The sequence below is a fragment of the Garra rufa genome, chromosome 2 (genome assembly GCF_049309525.1).
Source record: "Garra rufa chromosome 2, GarRuf1.0, whole genome shotgun sequence".
Taxonomy (NCBI): domain Eukaryota; kingdom Metazoa; phylum Chordata; class Actinopteri; order Cypriniformes; family Cyprinidae; genus Garra; species Garra rufa.
Window position 1 is genome coordinate 32,783,891 of NC_133362.1, and position 24,101 is coordinate 32,807,991.

The window sequence follows — 24,101 nt, forward strand, 5'->3', positions numbered from 1 at the left end:
GTAATGAGCTAAAAGTTGACTTGGTATTCCTAAAATCCTTCCAGAAAAACTCAAAACTCACTTTAAAATCCTTGTCACTCAAAAGAGCAATATTAAAGTGCCAATATGCACTCCTTGGTTTCACAGAGCTCAAAAACAAAGAACATTGAACCATACAGTGGTCGGAAAACGAAACTGGAATAATACTACAACTTCTATAAATATTTGTCTGATGATTAAAACAATACAACCTATCCAACCTTGCTAACGACACCACCTTATCTCTGATATGAGTCCATGTATATTGTTTACTATTCCCATGAAATACCCTCCAAATGTCACTAAGCTCATGGGTTTTAATAAGTTGAATCAATCTTTTACGTGACAACATATGCGGTTCTAAATGGTTTCTATCAATATTTTGTTCAGTACAATTAAAATCCCCACCAAGTATTAAATAATCATCACTATTACATTTTTGCAAAGCTAAACATAAAGTATCTAAAAAAACTATTCTATCTTTTGCTGCAGTTGGAGCGTATACACATATGAATACAAAAACCTCATTTTCAAAAGCAGCTCTAATCTTTAAAATCCTTCCTTTTAAAATCTCATCCACTTCATATGAAACTGGGGTGAAATTTTTAGAAAAAAGAACAGCAACTCCTGCGCTGAGTGAATTATTATGGCTCAAAAATAAGTGTCCATCCCACTCCATAGCCCAAAGAGCTGCATTTTCATCGTCACTATGTGTCTCTTGTAATAATGCAACATCAAAACTCCTTTGCTTAAAAAATTCAAAAATCTCTGCACGTTTTTTGCAATCCCTTGCACCATTGACATTCAGGGATGCTATATTAATGTTATTCATGTTTAAGAAATTGAACAACAGAAAAACACCCCATAAAAACATCATAGCAGGGAACGGAGAGATCAAAATTTTAAGCATTTTCATTGTTGCCTAACTCTACAGTAAGTCTTCTCACAATCTTCTTCAGCCGATACACCTCTCTATCAGTAAAACAACCTTCACTTAGTAAAAACCGTGACCTATCTACCAGCAACTGGGTATCAGGGAAATAACTTTCCACCTTTACATTCCTCCTGTTTTTTGTAATCCTCAAAAAGTGTTTGATGTTTTGCACATCATAACCAGTAAACTGATAATCAGACTGAGAGAGCACACTACCAGAGTCAGATGAACACTCATCACTTTCTCCCTCCTCTTCATCCTCATTTGTCTCAACTCTTTTTGCCACTTTCACAAAAGAGTCAACTTTTGTCTTCTTCCGTTTTAATGGTACCTTAAACGACTGTGAATCATCTATTCCTATACAACTTTCATCAGGAACATCCAAAGGTTTTACACCACCTTCAACACTACTGCCTTGCATTTCACCTTCTACAGATGCAACCCAATCTCCCACTTTTCCCTGAGAAGTAGAAGGGGTATCCTTCATTGTCTCTACAACCATCTCCACAGTTGACCTCCCTTCACCCTCCTCGGTGAGTCTCGGCTGAAAGTTGGAAATACTTGCTTCCCCTGTTTCCTCTGCATGTGTCCGTGGCCTAACCTCCTCCTCACCTTCAACATTTTTATCTTTATCTGGGCATATGCGCACTATGTGTCCTGTCTTTCCACAACCGAAACATTTACCTTTACCAGTTGTTGCATAAATCATATAATCAAAGTCATCCATTCGAAAGTTAAACGACACATCAAGCTCAACATTATCCTTCACCACCATATATGCATATCTCCTAAAAGAGACTACATGTTTCAGGAGTGGGGACACATTTCCTAGCTGCATTTTCTTAATTGGTGAAACCAATTTTCCATAACGTGATAACATGCTGACCAAAAAATCATCTTTTACAAACGGTGGCACATTTGACAAGGTCACTCTTTTTGACGGCATTGAAAGTGGAAGAACTGCAGTGAAAGCATCATTAATTACTAAACCGCGCTCCACTAGTTCATTTGCTTTTTCTACACTACTCAAGAAAATAACTATGGCACTATTCATCCTAGCCGCCGATAAAACAGACTCAAACCCCACCACTTCACCTGCCGCTAAACAACACACCTCTATACTCGCGGCAGACGCCACCTTCACTCCATGACGCCGCGTGAGTGACTCAAAACCCTCCGAAACGGCCCCCGCCATCCTTCCACAAGGACAACGGCGCGCCGCACCAACCTACAAACCTTCGCTATAAAGACTGACTACACTAGCTAATCTTCTGCAAAGAAAAAGAAAGATAGAAAAGTTTGAAAAACACACCTGCACACCCGCTCTCACAGCCACGCTCCACTCGCTCACCAAACTCGCGCATGCGCACACACACAGAGAGAGAGAGAGAGAGAGAGAGAGAGAGAATTTTTTTTTTTGAATTTTAAAGCTACTTTATTTGACAGTTTTAACAACAGATCATACAATCCATCTTAGTTAAAAACCACACAACATCAAAAAAATATTACTCAATACAGCTTGAGAAGAATAAATCATCATCCACAACAGTGCACAAAACATCTTCATAACTCCATACATCTTTAAAACCCTCAATATTATTCATTAGTTTATAAAACATAAATTCATGTCGTATTCTTGCTTTAACTAAGCTTTTAAAGGTACAGTCCACATCATTTCCTTCCTTCCCTTCTACTTTTTTCCTTCTTGTTAGGACAATTGCTGTCTTTGCCTGACCAACAATAAAATTCAATAGACGTCCTTTTTTTCTACTATCTTTCCAATACTTAAAACCATAAATGAAAACAACATTTGAAAAAACAGCCGTAAAACATCCAAAAATATCTTGAAGTCTTAGAAATAGCATATTCAATCTGCTACAATACAGAAAGCAATTAAATATTGTTTCTCTGTTTTCACAGAAAGGACACTTACTTTCAACAGACTGATTAATAATACTTACAAATGCATTCACGGCAACAATTCCGTGTAGTAATTTCCATTGCAAATCTCCATTACTTTTGGTCAATGGTGGTTTATGTAATATTCTCCATACAGGTTTAAAATTCTCATCAACACCAAAGTGTGATTTCCAGGGGATGTCTCTTTTACTCTTTAATTTATCTTTATTCAACACTTTAACACTCATATCATACAATTTTTTCCAACAATTGAGGATATTTCCAACCGCTTTGTTCTCATATCCTTAAAAAGTGGGTGAGAAAACTCTTCTTCTATAAAATCTGGTGAAATCTCCATCTTTGGGAAAACATCATTTTTGTCATATACAAGTCCATTATTATGTTCCATTATCAGACTCATCTCTTCTTCTGTTAGACACCTTTTAACTCTGTCCAAAAAAGCTCCAGCTATCCTTTTTGATCTTATTCCCAGATGCTGTGCCATTGCATCGATTCTATTAAAGTCACATCCACAAATGCTCAACAATCGTCCCAAAGTGACCGCTTTTGCATTTCTCAAACTTTGGGTTATTCCAAAAAAAGACTTCTCACCGATGTCCAGTCTTGCTCCTCTCACCAAAGGTTCCTCCAGGAGCCAACACAAAGACAATACAGGTGTCTCCCTTGATATTTTCATAAAACTCCATGATTTCAAGACACTACGATAATACAAGGGCAGATCTTTCAAGTCTTTTTCCATGCACTTGGTCCAGAAGAGAGTCTTAGTGAGTCCCATTCCTCCCACTCTCTCCAATATGAGACTTGCTCCATCCTTCCATGTGTTATTTTCACCATACAGGAATTTTTGCACAAACTGTAACCTGAAAGCCATTTTTCTACTTTCTAGGTGAACAAGCCCTTGTCCCCCTTCATCTCTTGATAAAAACGGAACACTTTGTGGAACCCAGTGTAGTTTGTTCCAAAAAAAGTCAACAATTAATGCTTGTATCTTTGATAACAAACCCAAAGGTGGTTCAAGTGATGCCAAACGATGCCACAAGGTGGACGCCACCAAGTTATTAATTATGAGTGTGCGCCCCCTATATGACATTCTGGGGAGTAACCACTTCCATTTTCTTAATTTTCCTTCAATCATTTCGATTACCCCATCCCAGTTTTTATTAACATTCTGCTCATCACCCAAAAACACCCCCAAATACTTAATTCCACCTGAAACCCACTTTAATCCCCCAGGCAAACATGGTTTTCCCTCTTTCCACCCACCTATTTCTAACGCAGCACATTTGCCCCAATTTACTTTTGCTGATGACAATTTTCCATACCTCTCCACAACCATTCTCATTCTTTCTACATCATCTTTTCCCGTAACAGCCACCATTACATCATCTGCATATGCAGACAAAAATAATTTCTGTTCACCATACAGCGTAACACCCATTAAAACCTTTTTCAATTTCAACAAAAATGGCTCAATTGCTATAGAATATAGCATCCCTGACAGGGAACACCCCTGTCTTATCCCTCTATTAGCTCCAAAAGGAGCACTTAAACCACCATTGACCTTTACAATACTTTCAATGTCACTGTATAGCATTTTGATTAAATTAATGAATTCATAAGGAAAACCAAAACCCATAAAAACATTCCATAAATATCTGTGCTCCACTCGATCGAAGGCTTTCTCCTGGTCCAATGAAATGAGACCAAACCTGACCTGTCAACTTTGCCACTTCAAAAACATCCCTAATTACAGTGATGTTATCAGTTATCGATCTTTCAGGCACACAATATGACTGATCCTTATTTATTATTAGCCCCATCACTTTCTTCAAACGGTTTGCCAAAGCTTTTGATAATATTTTAAAATCAACACACAAAAGGGATATTGGTCTCCAGTTCTTAATTTCCTTTAAGTCACCCTTCTTTGGTAACAAAGTTAACACTGCACGCCTACAACTAAGCGGCAGTTTCTCCCTTAGTATGCTATCGGAAAAAACCTCCAACACATCACTGCTTAAGATACCCCAATAAGCTTTATAAAACTCTACTGTGAGACCATCAATTCCTGGAGCTCTCCTATTATCCATACTCTGCAAAGCCTCATATAGCTCATTTTCTGTTAACTGTGCCACTAAATTTGCTTTGGATTTTTCCTCAACCTGTGGTAAATCACTCAGAAAATCTTCACACAATTGTCTATCTTCCACATATTCACTTTTATATAATTCCTCATAAAACTCGACAATTCTTCGACGTATATCTGATGGCTCACTTAGCTCCTGTCCATTAACATCTTTTAAGCAATGAATCAATTTACTTTGGCCATTCTTCTTTTCTAGACCAAAAAAAAACTTTGAGGGAGCATCCATCTCAGAAAAATCCTGGAACCGCGACCTAACTAAGGCCCCTTGCGCTTTATATCCCAACAAATTTTCCAAGATATTCTTTTTTTCTTTTAAAATTTTGAAATACTCATTTTTCCCTGTTATTTCAATCAAATTTTGCATTTCTACAATATCATTTTCAATTTCTTTTATCTTTGTAGCTATACCCCTAGTGACATTGAAGTAGTATTGTTTACACAGCTGTTGTATTTGTTTTTTCCCAATTTCCCACCATTGTTGTATACTTAAAAACATCCTTTTTTTACCCCTCCATTTTTTCCAAAAAAACTCAAAACACTCCTTAAAATGTGAATCTTCCAACAAAACCCCATTAAAAATCCAATATGCACTATTTCTTTTTAGGGAGTTAATAAAGATACTGACTGTCACCATTGAATGATCAGAGAAGGTAACAGGATTTATATTGCATGATCTCATAACTTGTAACTGATGTCTAAAACAGTATATTCGATCTAATCTTGCCATAGAAATCAAATTATCTTTTACATGCGTCCATGAATATTGTCTGACATTTCCATTTAACTCTCTCCACACATCTACTAGATCATTTGCTTCAATAAGACGTATTAAAGACTTTCTTGAAGCTGTATGGGGTTCTAGATGATTTCTATCAATTTCATTCGCTGTACAGTTAAAGTCTCCTGCCAGGATAAGATAATATTCAGGATCACAATCTTGTAAAACATTAATTAGGATCTCCAAAAAATCCATTCTTTCAACTGCCAATACAGGAGCATACACATTTATTAGAATAAAAGATACATTATCATATTTTGCAATAACCTTAAGAAGCCTGCCTCTCACAATCTCTTCTACCTCATAACATATTGGAAGGAAATGTTTTGCAAAAAAAATTCCAACACCAGCACTTGTATTCGTTTTATGACTTAAAACTGCAGTTCCATTCCATTCTTTATTCCAATCAACTTCATTTAAATGATCACTGTGTGTCTCTTGTGCAAATACTACATCAGCATTTTTTATCTGCAGCAGCTGAAAAAACTGGCTTCTTTTCCTTATATCCCTTGCTCCATTTAAATTTATAGTAGTTACTTTTAAGTCAATAATTAAGAAAAAGCACCAACTTAAAACCAGCCAGGCTAAGCAACATCTGGTTGTCTTCCTCCAATTACTTTCCACCATCACCCAATTGTTCTACACGCAACTTTTGCACTATTTTTTTAAGACGATGTATATCCTGATTTGATAAACATACCTCACCTCTCTGCTTCATCAGAACTTTAGCCGAATCAATAAAAAGCTCACGATCAGGAAAGAAGTCAGTTACTACCACATTTCTTTTACCTTTTGTACTACTCAAAAACTTCTGTACTCTTTCTAAACTATATCCACTTACTACATGTTCCACTGGTTCCAGGGTTTCTGCTTCTCCATAACTAAAAACAGACGAATCATCAGCAGAAGAATCTTCTGATGCTTCATCTGTATCTCCTTTCACTACTTCCTGGCTTTTTCTAAATGTTTTAGACCTAGAACCCTTTTCACTCTCACCAGCTTTCCTTTTTACCACTGGGATTTTAAAAATATCAATTTCCTCATTCATCACTATTCCCTCCTCATCCAACTCTATTTCAGAATTTTCATTTGCTTCCCTGCTTTGTGAAGTTTCTGCTTCTATAGTATCACTAACTTTGATCTCACTTTTTTCTCCTTCTCCACTTTCCATTTCCTCGTTTTCTTTGGTATTTTCAACTATCAACTCTTCATTGCTCTGATGCGCTCGATTTCCAACTTCTATCTCCGATGCCGCAACCCTCTTATCTTTAGCGCTACTTGCTTGTGCACCATCATGTGCATCACTCTGCAGGGAAGCAGCCTGTTCAGGACACAAACGAGCTATATGTCCCTGTTTTCCACATTTATAACATTTCATCATTTCAGTTGTGGCAAAAATAACATAATCGAAGCCTTCAATTTTGAACTTCAATGCGATGTTTAACTCGTCTGTATCATTTTTTAGAATCATGTAAAGTTGTCTTCGAAAAGAAACAACATGCTTCAGAAGAGGAGACTTACAACTTAGAGGTATCTTTTTGATTGTCGAGACAATTTGTCCATGCCTTTGTAATTCACGCTCAATTATCTCATCACTTATGAACGGAGGCACGTTAGAGAGAACAACTCTCTTTGCAGGATTTACAAGCGGAAAAACATTAAAGTACTCTTCTCTGATAACTACCCCTCGTTCGACAATCAAATCAACCTTCTCAAATGTTCCCCAAAAAATTACCATAGCACTGTTCATCCTTGCCGCTGACTTTATACAGCTATGCCCCACTATCGCTGCTACAGCCAGAACACATTCCTCAACTGAAACTTCCACGCCGACCGGTATTTTAACACCATGTCGCCTCGTTAGCTGTTCAAGAGCCATGCCTCAAAAAGAAGAGGCTATGGCCAAACACCGAACAATCCTCTCAAAAAAAACTTAATCGTAAGAAAATCTTATTTGCGACAAAACAGAAACGTGGAAAATAACCACTATAAGATAGACAAAGTTAGGGAAAAGAAAGTAGCACTCACCACGCTCTCAATCATGCACCTCACCTCACGCACTCACCACACTCGCGCATGCGCACAGAGAGAGAGAGAGAGAGAGAGAGAGAGAGAGAGAAAAAAACCATCCAGTTCCAAGTTAAGCGGAGCGCAGTGTCAGTGACAGGGAGTCATTGACGGCTCAGGGGTCACAGAATGTCAAAATCTCTGGTAGCCCTTTGGGCAGGTACTCATCAGATTTTGGGAGCCCGAAAATTCATTTAACTAGCCCAAATAAAAAAAAAAAATAGAAAATCAGATAGGAGTTTAAATTTTAATCAAAAATGTTTATATATATAAAAAAGATATATAAGATATAGATAATTGCAATAATTTGACCATAAAAACCTGGGGAAAAAAATGGAAATAAAAATAATTCTTTGTCACTAGGGGGTGCTTTAGGAGCGCTGAAATATTAGTTTCCCTAGTAACAGCTGTACACAAATCAGCATTAACGCTGTTTTGTCAGACAAGAAATGAACATGCAACACATTTCTGAGGACAGTCTGTTCCCTTCAGATACATTCATATATAGACATCCGTGCAGCGTTTTGACTTTGAAACATGCAGTGCACATATTTATTCAATGACATCATTGCCTTTTTGAAGATTTATCCAACCCTTTCGCGATCGTCTTTCCGTCCCCAACTGTAAGACCTCTTAAATTATAATCAAGACTTTTCTTTTACTATTTTAAATATTTATAACTTTTATGACCTTACATTTGATACAAAACTGCGAGTCGCCGTTACCCCCATAGACTGATTACCCCGCGCGACCGATCACGTGACCGTTTGTGCGCTGGTTAACTGGAATTTAAACAAAATTATCAGCAATATTCTAATATACAGAGAAGGTGAAACAAATTTCCATGACTTTTCCAAAACTTTGTGGGTTAATTTAATTTTCCAAAACTTTTCCAGGCCTGGAAATTGCCATTTTAAAATTCCATGACTTTTCAAAAAAATCCTTGGATGTGAACCTGGCTATAGTTTTTATTGGAATATTTACATTTATCCGCATATGACTGGATGTGGAAAACTATTTTACCTGTTGATTTTTTAAATTCACAACCCTGCTGAAAAAAAAAACAGCATATGCCAGTTAGGTATGTTTTGGTGCTGGGATGCTGGTTTTAGCTGGTTTATGCTGGTCATGTTGGTGGTCAAGGACCAGCATAAACCAGCAAAGGACCAGCATAAACCAGCTAAAAATTGTATTAGTTATGTGGTATACTACCACGTTACAGCAAAAAGTAATATTTTACTGTAATATTATTACTTTTGTAATGTGACACTTCCAGCACTGGTTGTGAGATGTGTGGTTGTGTATTAAGATCTTTATTCATCTTGCTCTTGGTAATGCAGCATAATGTTGTGTGTGTGTAATATATATATATGTGTGTGTGTGTGTGTGTGTGTGTGTAGACATACATTTCTTCGGTCCTGCTGTAATCCTGGATTCTCCTCCATGATCCACACTAGAAAACACACAAAGAGAGTCATTCAGTCATTTATTAAACTGTTGCTATGCAGTACTTGGGTGGTTGCTATGCAGTTGCTATGTGTTCTGAGTGGTTTCTAAGGCATTGCTATGCAGTTGCTAGGGTACTCTGGGTGGTTGCTAGGGTGTCACTATTTAGTTGCCAGGGTACTTGGTAGTGATGCATCGAATATTCAGCAACCGAAAATCTTCGGCCAAAAATGAACGTTTTTCGGCCGAAAGACTTTTATCACAGAAGCAACACAGCCGAAACAGTATGTTGACGCAAACAGAAACCGCAGCCTGCATGTGCTTGTCTGAAACAACACTTCTGCGGTGTGGACGTATTTCAGTATATCTGAGAAAGACCCACGGATAGCGATTTGCAAAACTTGTAAAGCCGAAATTTCAAGAGGGGTGTGTCTGCAGTCGTGTGTGCAGCCAGTGATGAGAGCAGAGATCCAGACAGATGTGGCTTTCAATGAGTGAGAAACAATGGCTTTAGGTTGGTGTTACGTCACAACATTTTATAGACATGCCTTTTCTATATACTTTTCTATATATTTTATGTTTTAAAACATGGAGGTGAGCCAATGGAGATCACACAAGCAACGTGAAAACTGCACAATATGTGAAAGTGAAAGTAAAAACTGACAGTGCTTTCAGCATCTGACATGCATTCTCTCAGAGACAATGAGAGACGATTATACTTCATATGCTGATATTAATTTAGTCCCCTACTATTTTGTAAGGTTTGTTTTTTGAAAGACTTAAATAAAGCTCTTAATTTGATGAAACTTCTAAAGGCTATCCATTGAATAAATATGAGCGCTGCACATTTCAAAGTCATTTTTTTTGCGCTGCTTTGTTTACCATTCTGACAGCGCTTCCTGCTGGAAGAGAAACACGTAGAGTTGGAAATGTGAACTGATGGATAATGTGTTATAAAAATTAAACAAAATTAAACAAAGGTAGTAAAATATATGTGTATGTTATTTAAGTAATATAATACTTGATTGATAATAATTGTTTAAATTAATATAACTGATTTATTCTTTGAAACTTTAATATTAATTTATGCAATTGCAATGCCTTGATTTTAGTAAATTAGTACACAGTCATAGCCATAAATGCAATGGTACTAATAATTGACATAATTCTTTCGGTGTTTCGGTCTTGGTTTCCTCTTTTTCGGTTTTTGGTTTCGGACAAGAATTTTCATTTCGGTGCATCCCTAGTACTTGGGTGGTTCCATTGATGCTGATAACATTGCAATGCTGTTGCTAAGGCACTCAGTGTGGTTGCTAGGGTGTTACTATGTAGTAGTTGAGATGTTCTGGGTGGTTTCTAGAGTGTTGCTATGCAGTTGCTAGGCTGCTGCAATATGGTTGCTAGGGTATTTGCTGTGTGGTTGATAACACATTCCGGGTGGTTGCTAGTGGTGTCGCTATGAAACTATAGAGTTAATAACTTGACAATTAATACATTTTAATACAATATATTTGAATATATTTTAAAATGTAATTTCTGTGATCAAACTAAATATTCAGCATTATTACTCCAGGCATGTGTTACATGATCTTCAGAAATCATTCTAATATGCTGATTTACTGCTCAGGAAACACTTTTTCACACAGGGCCATGTTGGTTTGAATTTTATTTTCCCTTCAGAATAAAAAACCCTTCATTTATAAACTGCATGTTGTGTTTGCTTGTGTTATCTTTGATTAATATTTAAACTTGTTTGATAATCTGAAACATTAAAGTGTGACAAACATGCAAAAAAAAAAAAAAAATCAGGACGGAAGTCCACACTTTTTCACAGCACTGTATATTCACACATTTCTTCCAGGTTTTAATTTTAATAGTAAATCCCATTTGTTTACCAGAAAATAAAGTTTGCTTAATTTTCAATAATTAGAATATAAATTTAATTAATGTTTTATGCTATTATTTGATAACCAGAAAATTTTAAATACACAATACAGAATTTATTCTAAGAATACATTTGAATAAATTAAGCATGCATTCAATTAATTATTATCGTCATTTTATTGTTGTTGTTTCTCAGGGACTGAACTGGTCTAAAACAAGGATTCTGCAGCAGTCAAATCTATTCCTGTTCTTCACAAGAGCTTGAAGAAACAGTGAGATTGGGTCTCAAAGCAGACCACAAAATCAACATCTGCATCAAATGTAGATAAATGCTCAATATAGCACCTGAATTTCACAGTTGGACTCTGACAGAAACAGACAAATACTTTAAGTCCATCATTTAGAGTCGCGCAAGACTGACCAAATGATTTTCTCTTGAACATAAATAACACAATCTCCAAATCTCTTCTCAGCACTTTTGGCTACACTTATACTGTGTACTGTATATTTATTAGGACTGCCAGTTTAACACATTTACTTTATTAATAAGTTATCAATAATATTTAATACCCTCATATCTCTACATCATCTTATATTTTATGCAGTTGATTGTTGACATATGATGCTGGACAACAAATCCATAAATACCTAGTTCTGCCATGAAACTCTAGATGACGCAGGCTGACGGGTTGTTAACGTAACTGATGATGTCACAGTTATACGATTGTCACAAGCTGAGCGGTTCATGTAGCGTACGCAACCAATCAGCTTGCTGCTATTTAAACAATGTCTCTTTAAGGCAAGTCAAATCACTCAATGGCCTTATAGATATGGTTCCTTGTGCTCCAATAGCAATAAAAAGCGTATATTTTTCTGGCTAGATCAGCCAGGTGCACATGCACAGTACTGAGCATGTCTTTGAAGTCCTGGTTACTATAGAAACAAACAACATTCTGTGACATTGTTATATTTGGATCAGCAATAGTAAAGAGTTTATTATGAAAGTCATGTTTAGTGATAGTTTAAAGATAATGATTCATGAAATCATTTAAAATATAAGATACTACTACTATTACTAATAAATCAGTTCATATTAGTAGCCCATGTACATGCAGCCTTACGGTGACACATTGCTGCCACACACATATTTTTCCCACTCAGATATGTCGTTATAACGAGATCTTTTCTCGTTGAAACGACATCTTTTCTCATTAAAACGACATCTTTTCTCAGGTTGACATACTTGAGTTTGTCCAGTGAGTAGTTTGGATCCTTCAGTTTCTCGGAAAGCAGCTTCACTCCTGAATCTCCTGGATGATTGTAGCTCAGATCCAGCTCTCTCAGGTGTGAGGGGTTTGAACTCAGAGCTGAAGACACATAACCACAGCCTTCCTCTGTCACCATACAGCCAGACAACCTACAGACACATATAACAACAGTCCACATCACATTAGTGTTTGTTTGATTCTTTTTATATTCAACTGATTAGTAAATAAAAACAGCTGATGACAAAAAAGATCAGGAAGAAACAAATATTCCCCCAAACCATTGATCATTATATACATAGTCACGCTTGTAAATACAACACTGAAATCCACACTTGAACATTTTAAGATTTTAACTTTCCCAGATGTCTGTTTTAAAATTATTTATTTCTCATGGGTTTAAATCAGATTTAGTCAGATGGTCAGTTTACACCCAGATGGTGCATCTTACCCACTGACTCGACTTGGGTCAGGATTAGGGTTGCTCCGATTCCGATACTAGTATCAGAAATGCCGCCGATACCACAAAAAAAATCTAGCATCGGAATCGGCGAGTACTTGAACCCACGTACCGATCCGATACCATTTTCTTAAGATATAAGTTATTCCCGCTAGCAAATCAGAAGCCAGTTCTTCTTCGCAGCTCAGAATGAAAACAGTGTTGCCACAAGCAACCACTGTTTAGAGCAGCGAAGAAGACATACAAATGTGCTAGCAGTTTGTCCGCTAAAACAGCGGCATGTCTCATATGCGATGCGGAAAACACGGACGGAATCGCGGAATCCAGTCAAAATGGAATTTACAGTTTAACGCGGAACGTCACGGAATTTGTCAAAGTTTGATGCATTAATCAAAGGTAGTTCATTACACTTAAATCAAATCGTGATATGGACTTATATTAAGCCGAAAACCGACTGTTTCAATATGAATTAATGCGTGGTTCTGTGTTAATGAATTGTACAGGCGCGTGGTTTGTTTACTCCTTGTACTGAAGCGCGCGGGACACTTGCGGTAATATTAAAGGGCTCCAGACTGTGACCCATTTTTCTGCCAGTGTTACTAATTTTCGTGAGCGGTCACACTGGCGCAACCACCGCGTTGTTCAACTCATAAGCTCTGCCATTTCTGTCTCAGATGAGAAACATAAAATGGCACGCGAAACGAAAGTGAAACTAACACAACACGTTTGAGCTGCTCAGCGCTGACGGTTTATCAGCTTGGACTGCAATGCAAACAAACTTGCACAAACCCCGAACAGCTTTATTCGGGAGCCAACGTTGATTTTGCAACACTGTTACTGCTGCGAGATTTAGTGAGAATCTTTCAAATTCTGGCCAAAATTCTCTGTTATAAAGAGGGCTGATGTACGTCAGAAAACCAGATTAGTAATACTAACTCTATGAAAAAATATTACTGTCAAATGTATGTCATATAATAAAAATAGTCTAGTTCACTGTATTTATCACTGTATATTTGTTATATTAAGGAATAAGTCTGAAGCACACAAAATAATTTATTAGTATTATCTACAGCTGTATATACAATTACACACACAGGTATCGGATTAGTACTCGGTATCGGCCGATACCCCGAGCCCAGGTATCGGAATCGGTATCGGGAAGGAAAAAAGGGTATCGGAACATCTCTAGTCAGGATCATATAAAATTATAAGATTACTTTAATTAGGATCAGATGGATACTTTTATTGTACTTCTGCGTCATTTTTACTTATCTTGAGGACCACAAGTAAAAAAAAGTAAAAAAAAAAAAAAAAAAAAAAAGGCTAGTCTTACTCCAATCTCCCCTATAATATTAGACATTTAATATTTTACAGCATACAGCTATATAACATACTAAGTAACAACTAAATTAGAACTTTTATATTACTTTAACTTTTTATAAACCTACTATTTATACGATTTTAATAAAATATTATAAATATGATGTGTTATAGGTTACTAGTATCAAGACAAGTCATTATAATGGAAAATTGCAAGAATTAAAGTGTGAAACACTGTTAAATATGCTATATGATGATTCACCTGCTGCAGCCTTGAATTCATGTTTGCAATGTTGAACTGCCTTTAGCAGCCTTCCTTCACTCATTCTTTTTTTTTTTGCATTGTTTTTGTTTGCAAAGTGTGCCAACAACAGCAAATTTTGTGTTATTTTAGATCTGATTGGGAACAATATTTGTGTTCAAATCAGTGGATCTTTAACGGAGCAGTAAAGGAGCGCTGTGAGCTGGTGATGGGGGTTGGAGAGAGGGACACCTCAGTCGATGAGGACAGAGGGACAGTGGCTCTAGCTATAAGAGATATTAGTATACTGCTCTTCTGTGTTTTTTTTTTTTTTTTTTGCTGCACTGTACACATAATAAAATGCCATTAAAAGCATGTTCAAAATTAAATAACTAGTTATGTAGCCTTCTTAAGACTCATATCCAGATCAGCCTGCATCAGTTAACTGTGTTGATTGTCTCTTGTTCTGGCATTGCATCGACAGCAGATTGTTGACAAAAATCAATGGCCATTTATTGTGGTAGCATTTTGTTAATTATTTTATGGAAAACCAGTTACCTCAGTATCTCCAGCTGACAGTTTGGACTCTTCAGTCCTTTAGAAAGAAGCTTCACTCCAGAATCCTGCAGGTCATTGTTAGTCAGGTCCAGCTCTCTTAGAACATAGTTTGAGGATTTCAAAACTGACGACAAACTCTCACAGGACTGAGCAGTGAGTTGACACCAACACAGCCTGTGACAAGAACAAAACAAACAGCCATATTAATGTGAATTTATCAGATAGATTATGTAGTTTATAGGGGTGTGACGACAAACTTATCCTACAAGACGAGACACGAGACTGGGTTCACGAGAACAGCCAGAGACAACATTTTTAAACTAGACAAAACTTTTTTTAAAGAAATCCTTAATGAAATATACTTATAGGGAAATCAGTATTTTATTCAATGGCGTACGGGACACCCCCGCGGTGCGCGAGGGCCCTGATCCTTTGGGAAGCCCCGTCGCAGAACATTCTAAAAGGCAGTACTTCCAGACGCTGCAAAAGACGCAAAACGTCAGCACAAAGGTAGAGCAGTAGAGCGAGTTTAATGTTCTAAAATAACAACCGGGGGAAAAATAAAATTTCCTCACATTTCACTTGTCAAACACTATACTTATAAGACAACAGCACCATATTAAAAGGACATGTTTAAACTTGAAGTGGCTTATACGGAGCCCCAGGGGAAAAATTTAAAGCGTGCACACAATAGTATAATTCGCTTCCTCCTTTTACTTAATCGTGTGCACAACATAGGCCTAACTCGTTCCCTTGTATTAAGTAAATTGAGTGCAGGATCTAATAATTGGTTTGTTCATTTGATGAAACTAAATTACTGTTTCTGTTCATACGTTTCTCTGTATCATTACCGTTCAGCGTTTTCTTTAGGCTACTCAAAAATAAAAAAATGAAGAGTCTTGATTTAATTATTACATTCAGAAATAGCTAATGCAGTCTAAAATACCCGTAATAAACCCCCCACATCAAATTATCCACAACATTATCCTTCACAAAGACTATAACAGCACAGTCAGGCACAGGTCACGCTAAATAGACTATTTAAATTAAGAATGGTAACCTTTATATTTTTCTTTAAATGTATTTTATTTTGATAATGAACAAGCTTCAATGTTAAGATAGCAAAAATGTGTGCGCACTAGATTTTTCCATACAATTTATCGTTCGTTCTCAAAATTGAAAGTGATCAAGACACACAGTATTACTAGAAAGTAGGGCTGTCGCGGTTAAGGAATTTCCCTTGCGGTAATTTTGAGTGGCTCAATAGCGCGGTATGCGGTATTACTGCCATATAATTGTGTGTAGGCTGTTACAATGTAAGGTCATATTCAGAAATCAATAAACTGAAACCAAATCGTGTTAATATATATGAAGTGAAGTAAACAGTACTTAGAAACCTAGCCAGTAAGAAATGCAAATTTTGAAGAAAAATGTCAGACATACTTAGAGGCTTTGCATCTGAAATCTTCGTGTATACAACAGTTAGCGCGCACCCTCGAGTCTGACTGGACGAGCTGACAGTTTGGACTCTTCAGTCCTTCAGAAAGAAGCTTCACTCCAGAATCCTGCAGGTCATTGTTAGTCAGGTCCATATCTCTCAGGGGGCAGTTTGAGGACTGTAGAGCTGAAGACAAACTCTCACAGGACTGAGCAGTGAGTTTACATCCACACAGTCTATGATGAGAACAAAACAAACAGCCATATTAATGTCAATTTATCAGATAGGTTATATAGTTTATAGGGGTGTGACGAGTAGGGCTGGACCAGAATATTCGATTATTCGAATATTCGTTCGGTGGGTTGGCATTCGAATTTAAATTTTGAGATTCGAATATTGGTGTATTTTTTTCCATACACCTTGCATCTCCCGCGAAAGGTTCTCATTCGTGCTTAAATATGAATGAAGAAGAACAGACTGCTGCACCACTAATACAGAAACAGCAAAAAAAAAAAAAAAAAAAAAAGAGAGAGAGAAATTGAGTAATATTTGAGAGACACTGTAAAGTACAGTCGGGCTCATGCACTTGAATGGTTGAAGCAAAACTAGGGCTGTGACTGTCGTAATGACAACCGCGCCTCTGCATTTAAATGCACACAGTAGCCTAAAGCTGACCGCAAAGCCCCAGCAAAAATAATTACCATGAATGTGTCGGGGAAAAGTAAGGAGATATGTGAATTATTTTTTAATAAAAGTAGTATTTCACAAAAAGATGAAGTGGACGACCTTGATGTCATTTGCTCCTTTAATATGGACGCGGCTTTAATACCTAAATGCATATGCATTAGGCCTATAGCTAATGGAAGAGTTTTGTTTTCGATTTGAATTATTTAAATTATTTTTTTACAGTTTCGGATGATATATTAGTCTACCTTTATGAGCAAAAATGAAGTTTCACATAGTGCTGGTGCTTTCTGCAAAGCGTGCTTATATCTATGGGTTTAAATTGAAATCGTGATGACTTGGTCGTTACATTAAAAAACAAAAAGTTTAACAAACAAAAAGTGTTCCAAATATATTTCTAAATTAACTTTATAACCTAAATAAACGAAAATAAATGTAATCTCTTTGCTATTAATACCAGCAGCTGTGCAATGGTGAAGAGAAAGAGAAAACAGACCGGTTCCAGTCAGACTCGGGCCAGTAATTCTGATGAGATGTCGGAGAAGGTCCGGGCGAGGTTTTAGTAATGATTGCAACGAATGTTTGTTTAAGAGCCGATTTAACATTCTTATTTAGGCTAGATTAATATTTAAATGTATTATTTATTTGATTTATGTTAGCGTTTTACAGGCTGATTGTTCACTGACTGAAGTGCTTAAATAAACACGCACGTTTGTTAAAAATGTTTAGGCCTCATTTATTTTGGGTTGCAAAATAATATACATAGGCTATGTATTTTATATAGGCTTATACACACAAAGGTTATATATAATGTAGTAATGGACGATATAAACGATACAAAATTGGCCTACGATAGAGATTCTATTTCTATTGCACTATTGGATAATGCATGTTTGATGACGCAATCTACACGCAAAATTTAGAGCAACGAGCTGCAGCCGCCAGCCAGGTGTGTTCAAGATGCACTACACTAGCAGCCGCTCGCAGTCAGGGGAGGAGTAAAGAGACGGCCGTCAAGTAGGACACTTATAGAGGATGAAACTGTACTTCAAACATACACAAAAAAAGGAATAAAGAATAAAAAGAAATGAAACTAAATAAGATAAATAAATAAAAGAAAAAAGTTATTTTGTTTTGCTTTTTTTTAATCATATCAAGTATGTGAGTTACTTTAATGTAATGCAATATGACGTTTATTATTTGTATCTTGGTTTTGTAGTTAGCTATAGGACATTTGTTCAATTTTTAGAAGCAGTTTATTCAGTGTAGTGAAGCCTCTCACAACATCCATTAAAAAACGGCCTCTGGTTGTCCTTTTTTTTTTTTTTTTACTTTAACTCTTATATAATAAGAATATATATTTACCATATCGCCTAATCTTCATTTTCATCATTATTGTTTTGTTTGAATATCAGATATTCGATATAAAAATTGATTACATACAGGAAGTTTTTTAAGAAAAAACACGCAGCACACGTCATGATTGTCGTCACATAATCTGACCAATGAGAATAAAGTGTGTCGTCTTCAAGGCTTTCGCAGCAGATTTTAAGCAGCTGCAGCACCTGACCTCTGCGACTGCTCTCGTTTTGCTCTCACAGTACTTTGATGGCACACGTGATCGAAAGGCGGCTGCAGCGCCGATCAAAGTCGGACAAATGATCTTACCAGAATGCATTGTTTTGTAAGGCGGCAGCCGATTTCTGGCGGCGCCGCATGAAGTCAAACGCACCTATTATCTTGAATAAACATGGCTGAAAGTGACAGCGAAACAGAGGAGCTCTTGAAAAAGACTGGTGCAACCAGTACCGCCGCAACCTATACGCAGAGTACGCAGTCTGAGTAGGGCACCAACTCCCGGTGGAGTTTATATATTATAATAATACATTAATATTAATAATATACATACACAAATAAACAAAAATATAATAATATAAGTAAGGGATAATCAACGGTTTGCTGTGCGTTAAAGGATTTTAAACGAAGCGGAGGGTGATTGCCTCCGCGAAGTGCATTTTAAATCCTTTAACGCACGGCAAGCCGTTGATTATCCCGCTTATTCCATGGTTATAGACAAATTAAAACTAGGGTTGATATTTGCAGCGCAAAATTTGACTGAATGGATAAAAAAGACGGTTATTTTCGTCAGTTATGACACGCAGCTCTAGCATTCTGCCCGCTTCAAATCAGACTCAGAGATTAAATAGTCCGCTAAGATCACATTTATTTGAATGAAATATAGCATTTGTTTCAGTAGATTATCGATCGACCAAGAGAGAGTGTGAAGACAAGAGAGATGACAGTTGTGTGTGTGCGTAACGTTACCTGCCTGCATGCTGTGGGTCTCTCTCTACAAACAACAATTCATTCAAAAACAGCATCTTTACCGCCCCGTTGCTGATGAATATTCAATATGTGCTTTATTGGCATGACAATTATTACAGTGTATTGCCAAAGCAGAGTGTTTACATTGAACGTAAAACAGATATGTATGCAACAGAAACATGCATGTATATACATTTTTAAAAAGCAGGACAAATAATGAACACATTAGAATTCTATGAACAATTTAAAATTCAATGTGATGTGTGTGTGTGTGTGTGTGTGTGTACCTGGTATTCATCACGTTGTGGGGACCAATGGGGACATTTCTCAGGTCCCCATGAGGAAACAGGCTTATAAATCATGCACAATGAGTTTTTTTGAGGAAGTAAAAGTGTGCACAATCTCCTGTGAGGGCTAGGTTTAGGTGTAGGGTAGGGTTAGGGCGATAGAAAGTATGGTTTGTACAGTATAAAAACCATTACGCCTATGGAATGTCCCCATAAAACATGTAAACCCAACGTGTGTGTGTGTGTGTGTGTGTGTGTGTGTGTGTGTGTGTGTGTGTGTGTGAGAGTGTGTGTGTGTGTGTGTGTGTGTGTGTGTGTGTGTGTGTGTGTGTGTGTGTGTGGCGGGTGGGCGGGCTCTCTCTCTCTCTCTCTCTCTCTGTCTCTCTCTCTCTGTGCGTTTGCGTGCATCAATTAAAGCAGCGCATTAATATAGAACGGTGATTAAACTGACTTGGAACTACCTGTGCATTAAACGGTTTTACTGCACACCTGCCAGCCAATCAGAATCCAGTATCCAGACATTCCATGGAATAAATGTATATACTGCATTTTACGTTGAACGCAGGCTTGTAAGCACACGTAGTGACGCGCAGCATCTGCGCCACCACGCGCCCTCACCTTTTATGTTTTATGAGCCGAGGACATGCTAACATTGTTACTGCTGCTGCCGCTGCTAGGTTGAGAACTGTTTGTTCATTTCATAGTTAATTTTGCAAATGATTCGATAGAATTGAAACACTGGTTTCGATTCCCATCCCTACCCAAGATGAAACCCCGTGCATCACTTTCAGGTACTTTCATAATCCAGTGAAACTTCATATTATTCTGTCGACATTAATAATTTGTTTTAATGTCCGTAATAATTTCACGACTTACGCATCTTTCTTTAAGGGTTAGTTCACCCAAAAATGAAAATTTGATGTTTATCTGCTTACCCCCAATGCATCCCAGATGTAGGTGACTTTTTTTCCTCGGAAAAACACAAACAAAGATTTTTAATGAAAACCGGTGCAGTCTGCCAGCCTTGTCATGGGTGTGGATGGGCACCAGACCTTTAAAAGTAAACAAAAACATGCACAGACAAATCCAAATTACACCCTGCGGCTTGTGATGATACATTGATGTCCTAAGACACGAAACGATCGGTTTTTGTGAGAAACTGAACAGTATTTATATCATTTTTTACCTTTGATACACAGCCACGTCCATCTGTCATGAGCACGAGTTTGGCATCAGTCACGTAGAATACGCAAACGCCATTAAGGGGAAATCAGTGAAAAGTCCCGGATGAGTTTGCGCAAGCAAACGTAATCTTTTAGCTTTAAATCGGTTCAAATAACCAGGATACGCTCAAGTAATTACCATTTTGTATAGCCGCTATACCCACAATCTCTGTGCAGTGTGGAAACAATGAGTGTCGTATTCATGCGACAGATGGGTTCCGGCGTTTGCGTATTCTACGCCAGAAGCGCTACACATGTGACGTGACTGATACCAAACTCGTGCTCAGGACAGATGGACGTGGCTGTGTATCAAAGGTAAAAAATATGATATAAATACTGTTCAGTTTCTCGCAAAAACCGATCGTTTCGTGTCTTAAGACATCAATGTATCGTCACGAGCCGCAGGGTGTAATTTGGATTTGTCTGTGCATGTTTTTGTTTACTTTTAAAGGTCTGGTGCCCATCCACAACCATGATAAGGCTGGCAGACTGCACCGGTTTTCATTAAAAATCTTTTTTTGTTTTTTTTTCTGAGGAAACAAAGTCACCTACATCTTGGATGCATTGGGGGTAAGCAGATAAACATCAATTATTATTATGATTATTGATTAATAATGACCATATAGTGTCATTAAATAACAGTGTTAAAATACATAATCTAATACAAAATTAACAGTTTACATTACAATTTTAATAGAAATGCCTGAAAAGGGTACCAAAGGCCTGGTAAATGCAGTTGTTACACTTACATGATGATCGAATTCGAATGTTTTGAAGCAGTTTGGTCATCCAGTCATCATCCAGTCTGTCTGGAATCACATGAAGAAACACAACAAACGGAGACAGACTAAATCCAGAAGAACTGTGGCAAAGTCTCCAAGATGCATCAAGAGACCTATCTGCAAAGCTACAGTTCTGTTAAAAGTTATAGCCTCTTGTGTAAAAATGAGGATGCTGTCAAAAATAATGTCAAATAGATTTTCTTCATCAATTAACTTCTATTAACTAAATTAAATCAACATTTGGTGTGACCATCCTTTGAGTTTAAAGTAGCTTTAGCCCTATAGGTGTACTTTTTTTCTGAGGAAACAAAGTCACCTACATCTTGGATGCATTGGGGGTAAGCAGATAAACATCAATTATTATTTTTTTTTGGGTGAACTATCCCTTTAATATGAATACCGGCAGATCTAAGTAAACAAAATTACTTAAAATGCATTATATTAAAACAATTATGGGAATTATGATTATTGATTAATAATGACCATATAGTGTCATTAAATAACAGTGTTAAAATACATAATCTAATACAAAATTAACAGTTTACATTACAATTTTAATAGAAATGCCTGAAAAGGGTACCAAAGGCCTGGTAAATGCAGTTGTTACACTTACATGATGATCGAATTCCTTGTTTAAAATTGACCAAACATTTAATTAAAATATCCACATAATCTTTCCTATCATTTCCTCAACTAAAATATGTGGACATCATAACCATTGTCTGCTTTATTGTCAAATAGCAAAGGCTTTATCATATGAAGAGCTCATTTACGACAAAGCAGAAGTGTGCCTTTGTAAATTTTGAACTTTGGAAAGCTCCAGCAGATGACAGTGTTGATTTTATTTCAGTTTATTATTGTTTATTTTATTAAGATTTCACATTTTTAATTGTTTTATTTAAAGTGTAATTTTAGTTTGTATTTTTTGCTGTAGAGCTACAATTGTAATTTATAAATAATACAATTTATTTATGCATTTACTATTTACTTTTATTTGAATAAAGTTCTATTTTGGCCCCTATAGTAGGTTTGGCTTTAAGCTGTCCGACGAGCAGCAGCTAAATATACTCTGTAGAGTGTGTGGGGCAAAAGTTCCAGCTAAGAGAGGTAACACGACTAATCTGTTCCACCACTACATTTAGTTTATTTGTCTGCAACACTGTGTTGTTTAATTACAGTTTTGCTTTTGCACAATAAATGTTCTTAAAACGACATGCAACGTTTCTTTATTTCTTAAGAAAAATAAAAAATAAAAATAAAAATAGCAGTTTGGCTTTCCTAAGGGTCTATGTAACCTGTTCTGAAATGGTTCTATTATAATTTACATATCGCAATATATATCGTTATCGCAAGAGGCTGCAATGTATATCGCAATATGGAATTTAGGCCATATCGCCCATCCCTAATATAATGTATATATTATTACTAATAAATAATTTAGATATTAATCATTTATTTATATATAAACACCGCACCATTTTTTCCGTTCTTCTTTTATTTAAATAGCCTACTTTTTACGGTGCCAGTAATTACTGTGCTAATTTATCTGATTTGGGAGTGATTTGTTTGTTAAAAAATGTTAGGCTATCTTATTAAAAGTATTGCACTTAACAGACCTGTGTGTTTTGTATCACTAGCGCGGTGTCCGTTCATGAAGCATATAAGCTCTGCCTGCGTGAGGCGCGCCGCATACAGAGATTCCTGCCTTTATTAGAGAGAAGAATATGTTCAGCCCCTCCCACCGAACCTTGGAATATTCGATGTTGATTACTACCGAAGCTTCAAAGCTCAAAAAATGGTATTCGGACCAGCCCTAGTGACGAGACACTTATCCTACAAGACGAAGAATCTGAGGATCCTCAAATGCAAACTGTGTGTGTGTTGCTTCAAGAGAGCAACCATACATTTGTGTTGTGTTTTACTTTCTTTTCCATATCCTTCATTCATTTACAATCATTTATCATGTAATTATTCCATTTAATCATAACTTATAATAATCATTATAGTCATTTATATGTCCATTTCATTGATTCATTAATTGATTAGTCATTTATATTATGTTATATTATTGTTGTTTTTTATACATATTTTTCCATTGTTGTTTAATCTTATGACTGTGTGGTTTCATGGCCTGTTTGTCCTCATAATAAGAGATATGAGGGAATGTTTATGAACCTCAAGGTTCATGGGATGCTGTTTTGAAGCAGTTTGCTCATCCAGTCATCATCCAGTCTGTCTGGAATCACATGAAGAAACACAACAAACGGAGACAGACTAAACCCAGAAGAACTGTGGCAAAGTCTTCAAGATGCATCAAGAGACCTATCT

The 24,101-nt window shown here is 36.7% G+C and overlaps 2 protein-coding genes across 2 annotated transcripts in view; both read right to left on the minus strand.

Annotated features, from left to right (window-relative positions):
• The window catches only part of gfra4a (GDNF family receptor alpha 4a), a 404,626-nt gene that overhangs the window by 220,582 nt on the left and 159,943 nt on the right, over positions 1-24,101 (minus strand). The window lies entirely within an intron of this gene.
• Positions 1-24,101, minus strand: part of LOC141325753 (protein NLRC3-like) — a 156,529-nt gene that overhangs the window by 42,894 nt on the left and 89,534 nt on the right. Inside the window, exons 3-5 of the mRNA XM_073834493.1 lie at positions 15,035-15,208; positions 12,434-12,607; positions 9,267-9,313 (exon numbers count right to left, since the gene is read on the minus strand). Of these exons, the coding sequence (XP_073690594.1) occupies positions 9,267-9,313; positions 12,434-12,607; positions 15,035-15,208 (395 nt within the window). The remainder of the gene's footprint in view (positions 1-9,266; positions 9,314-12,433; positions 12,608-15,034; positions 15,209-24,101) is intronic.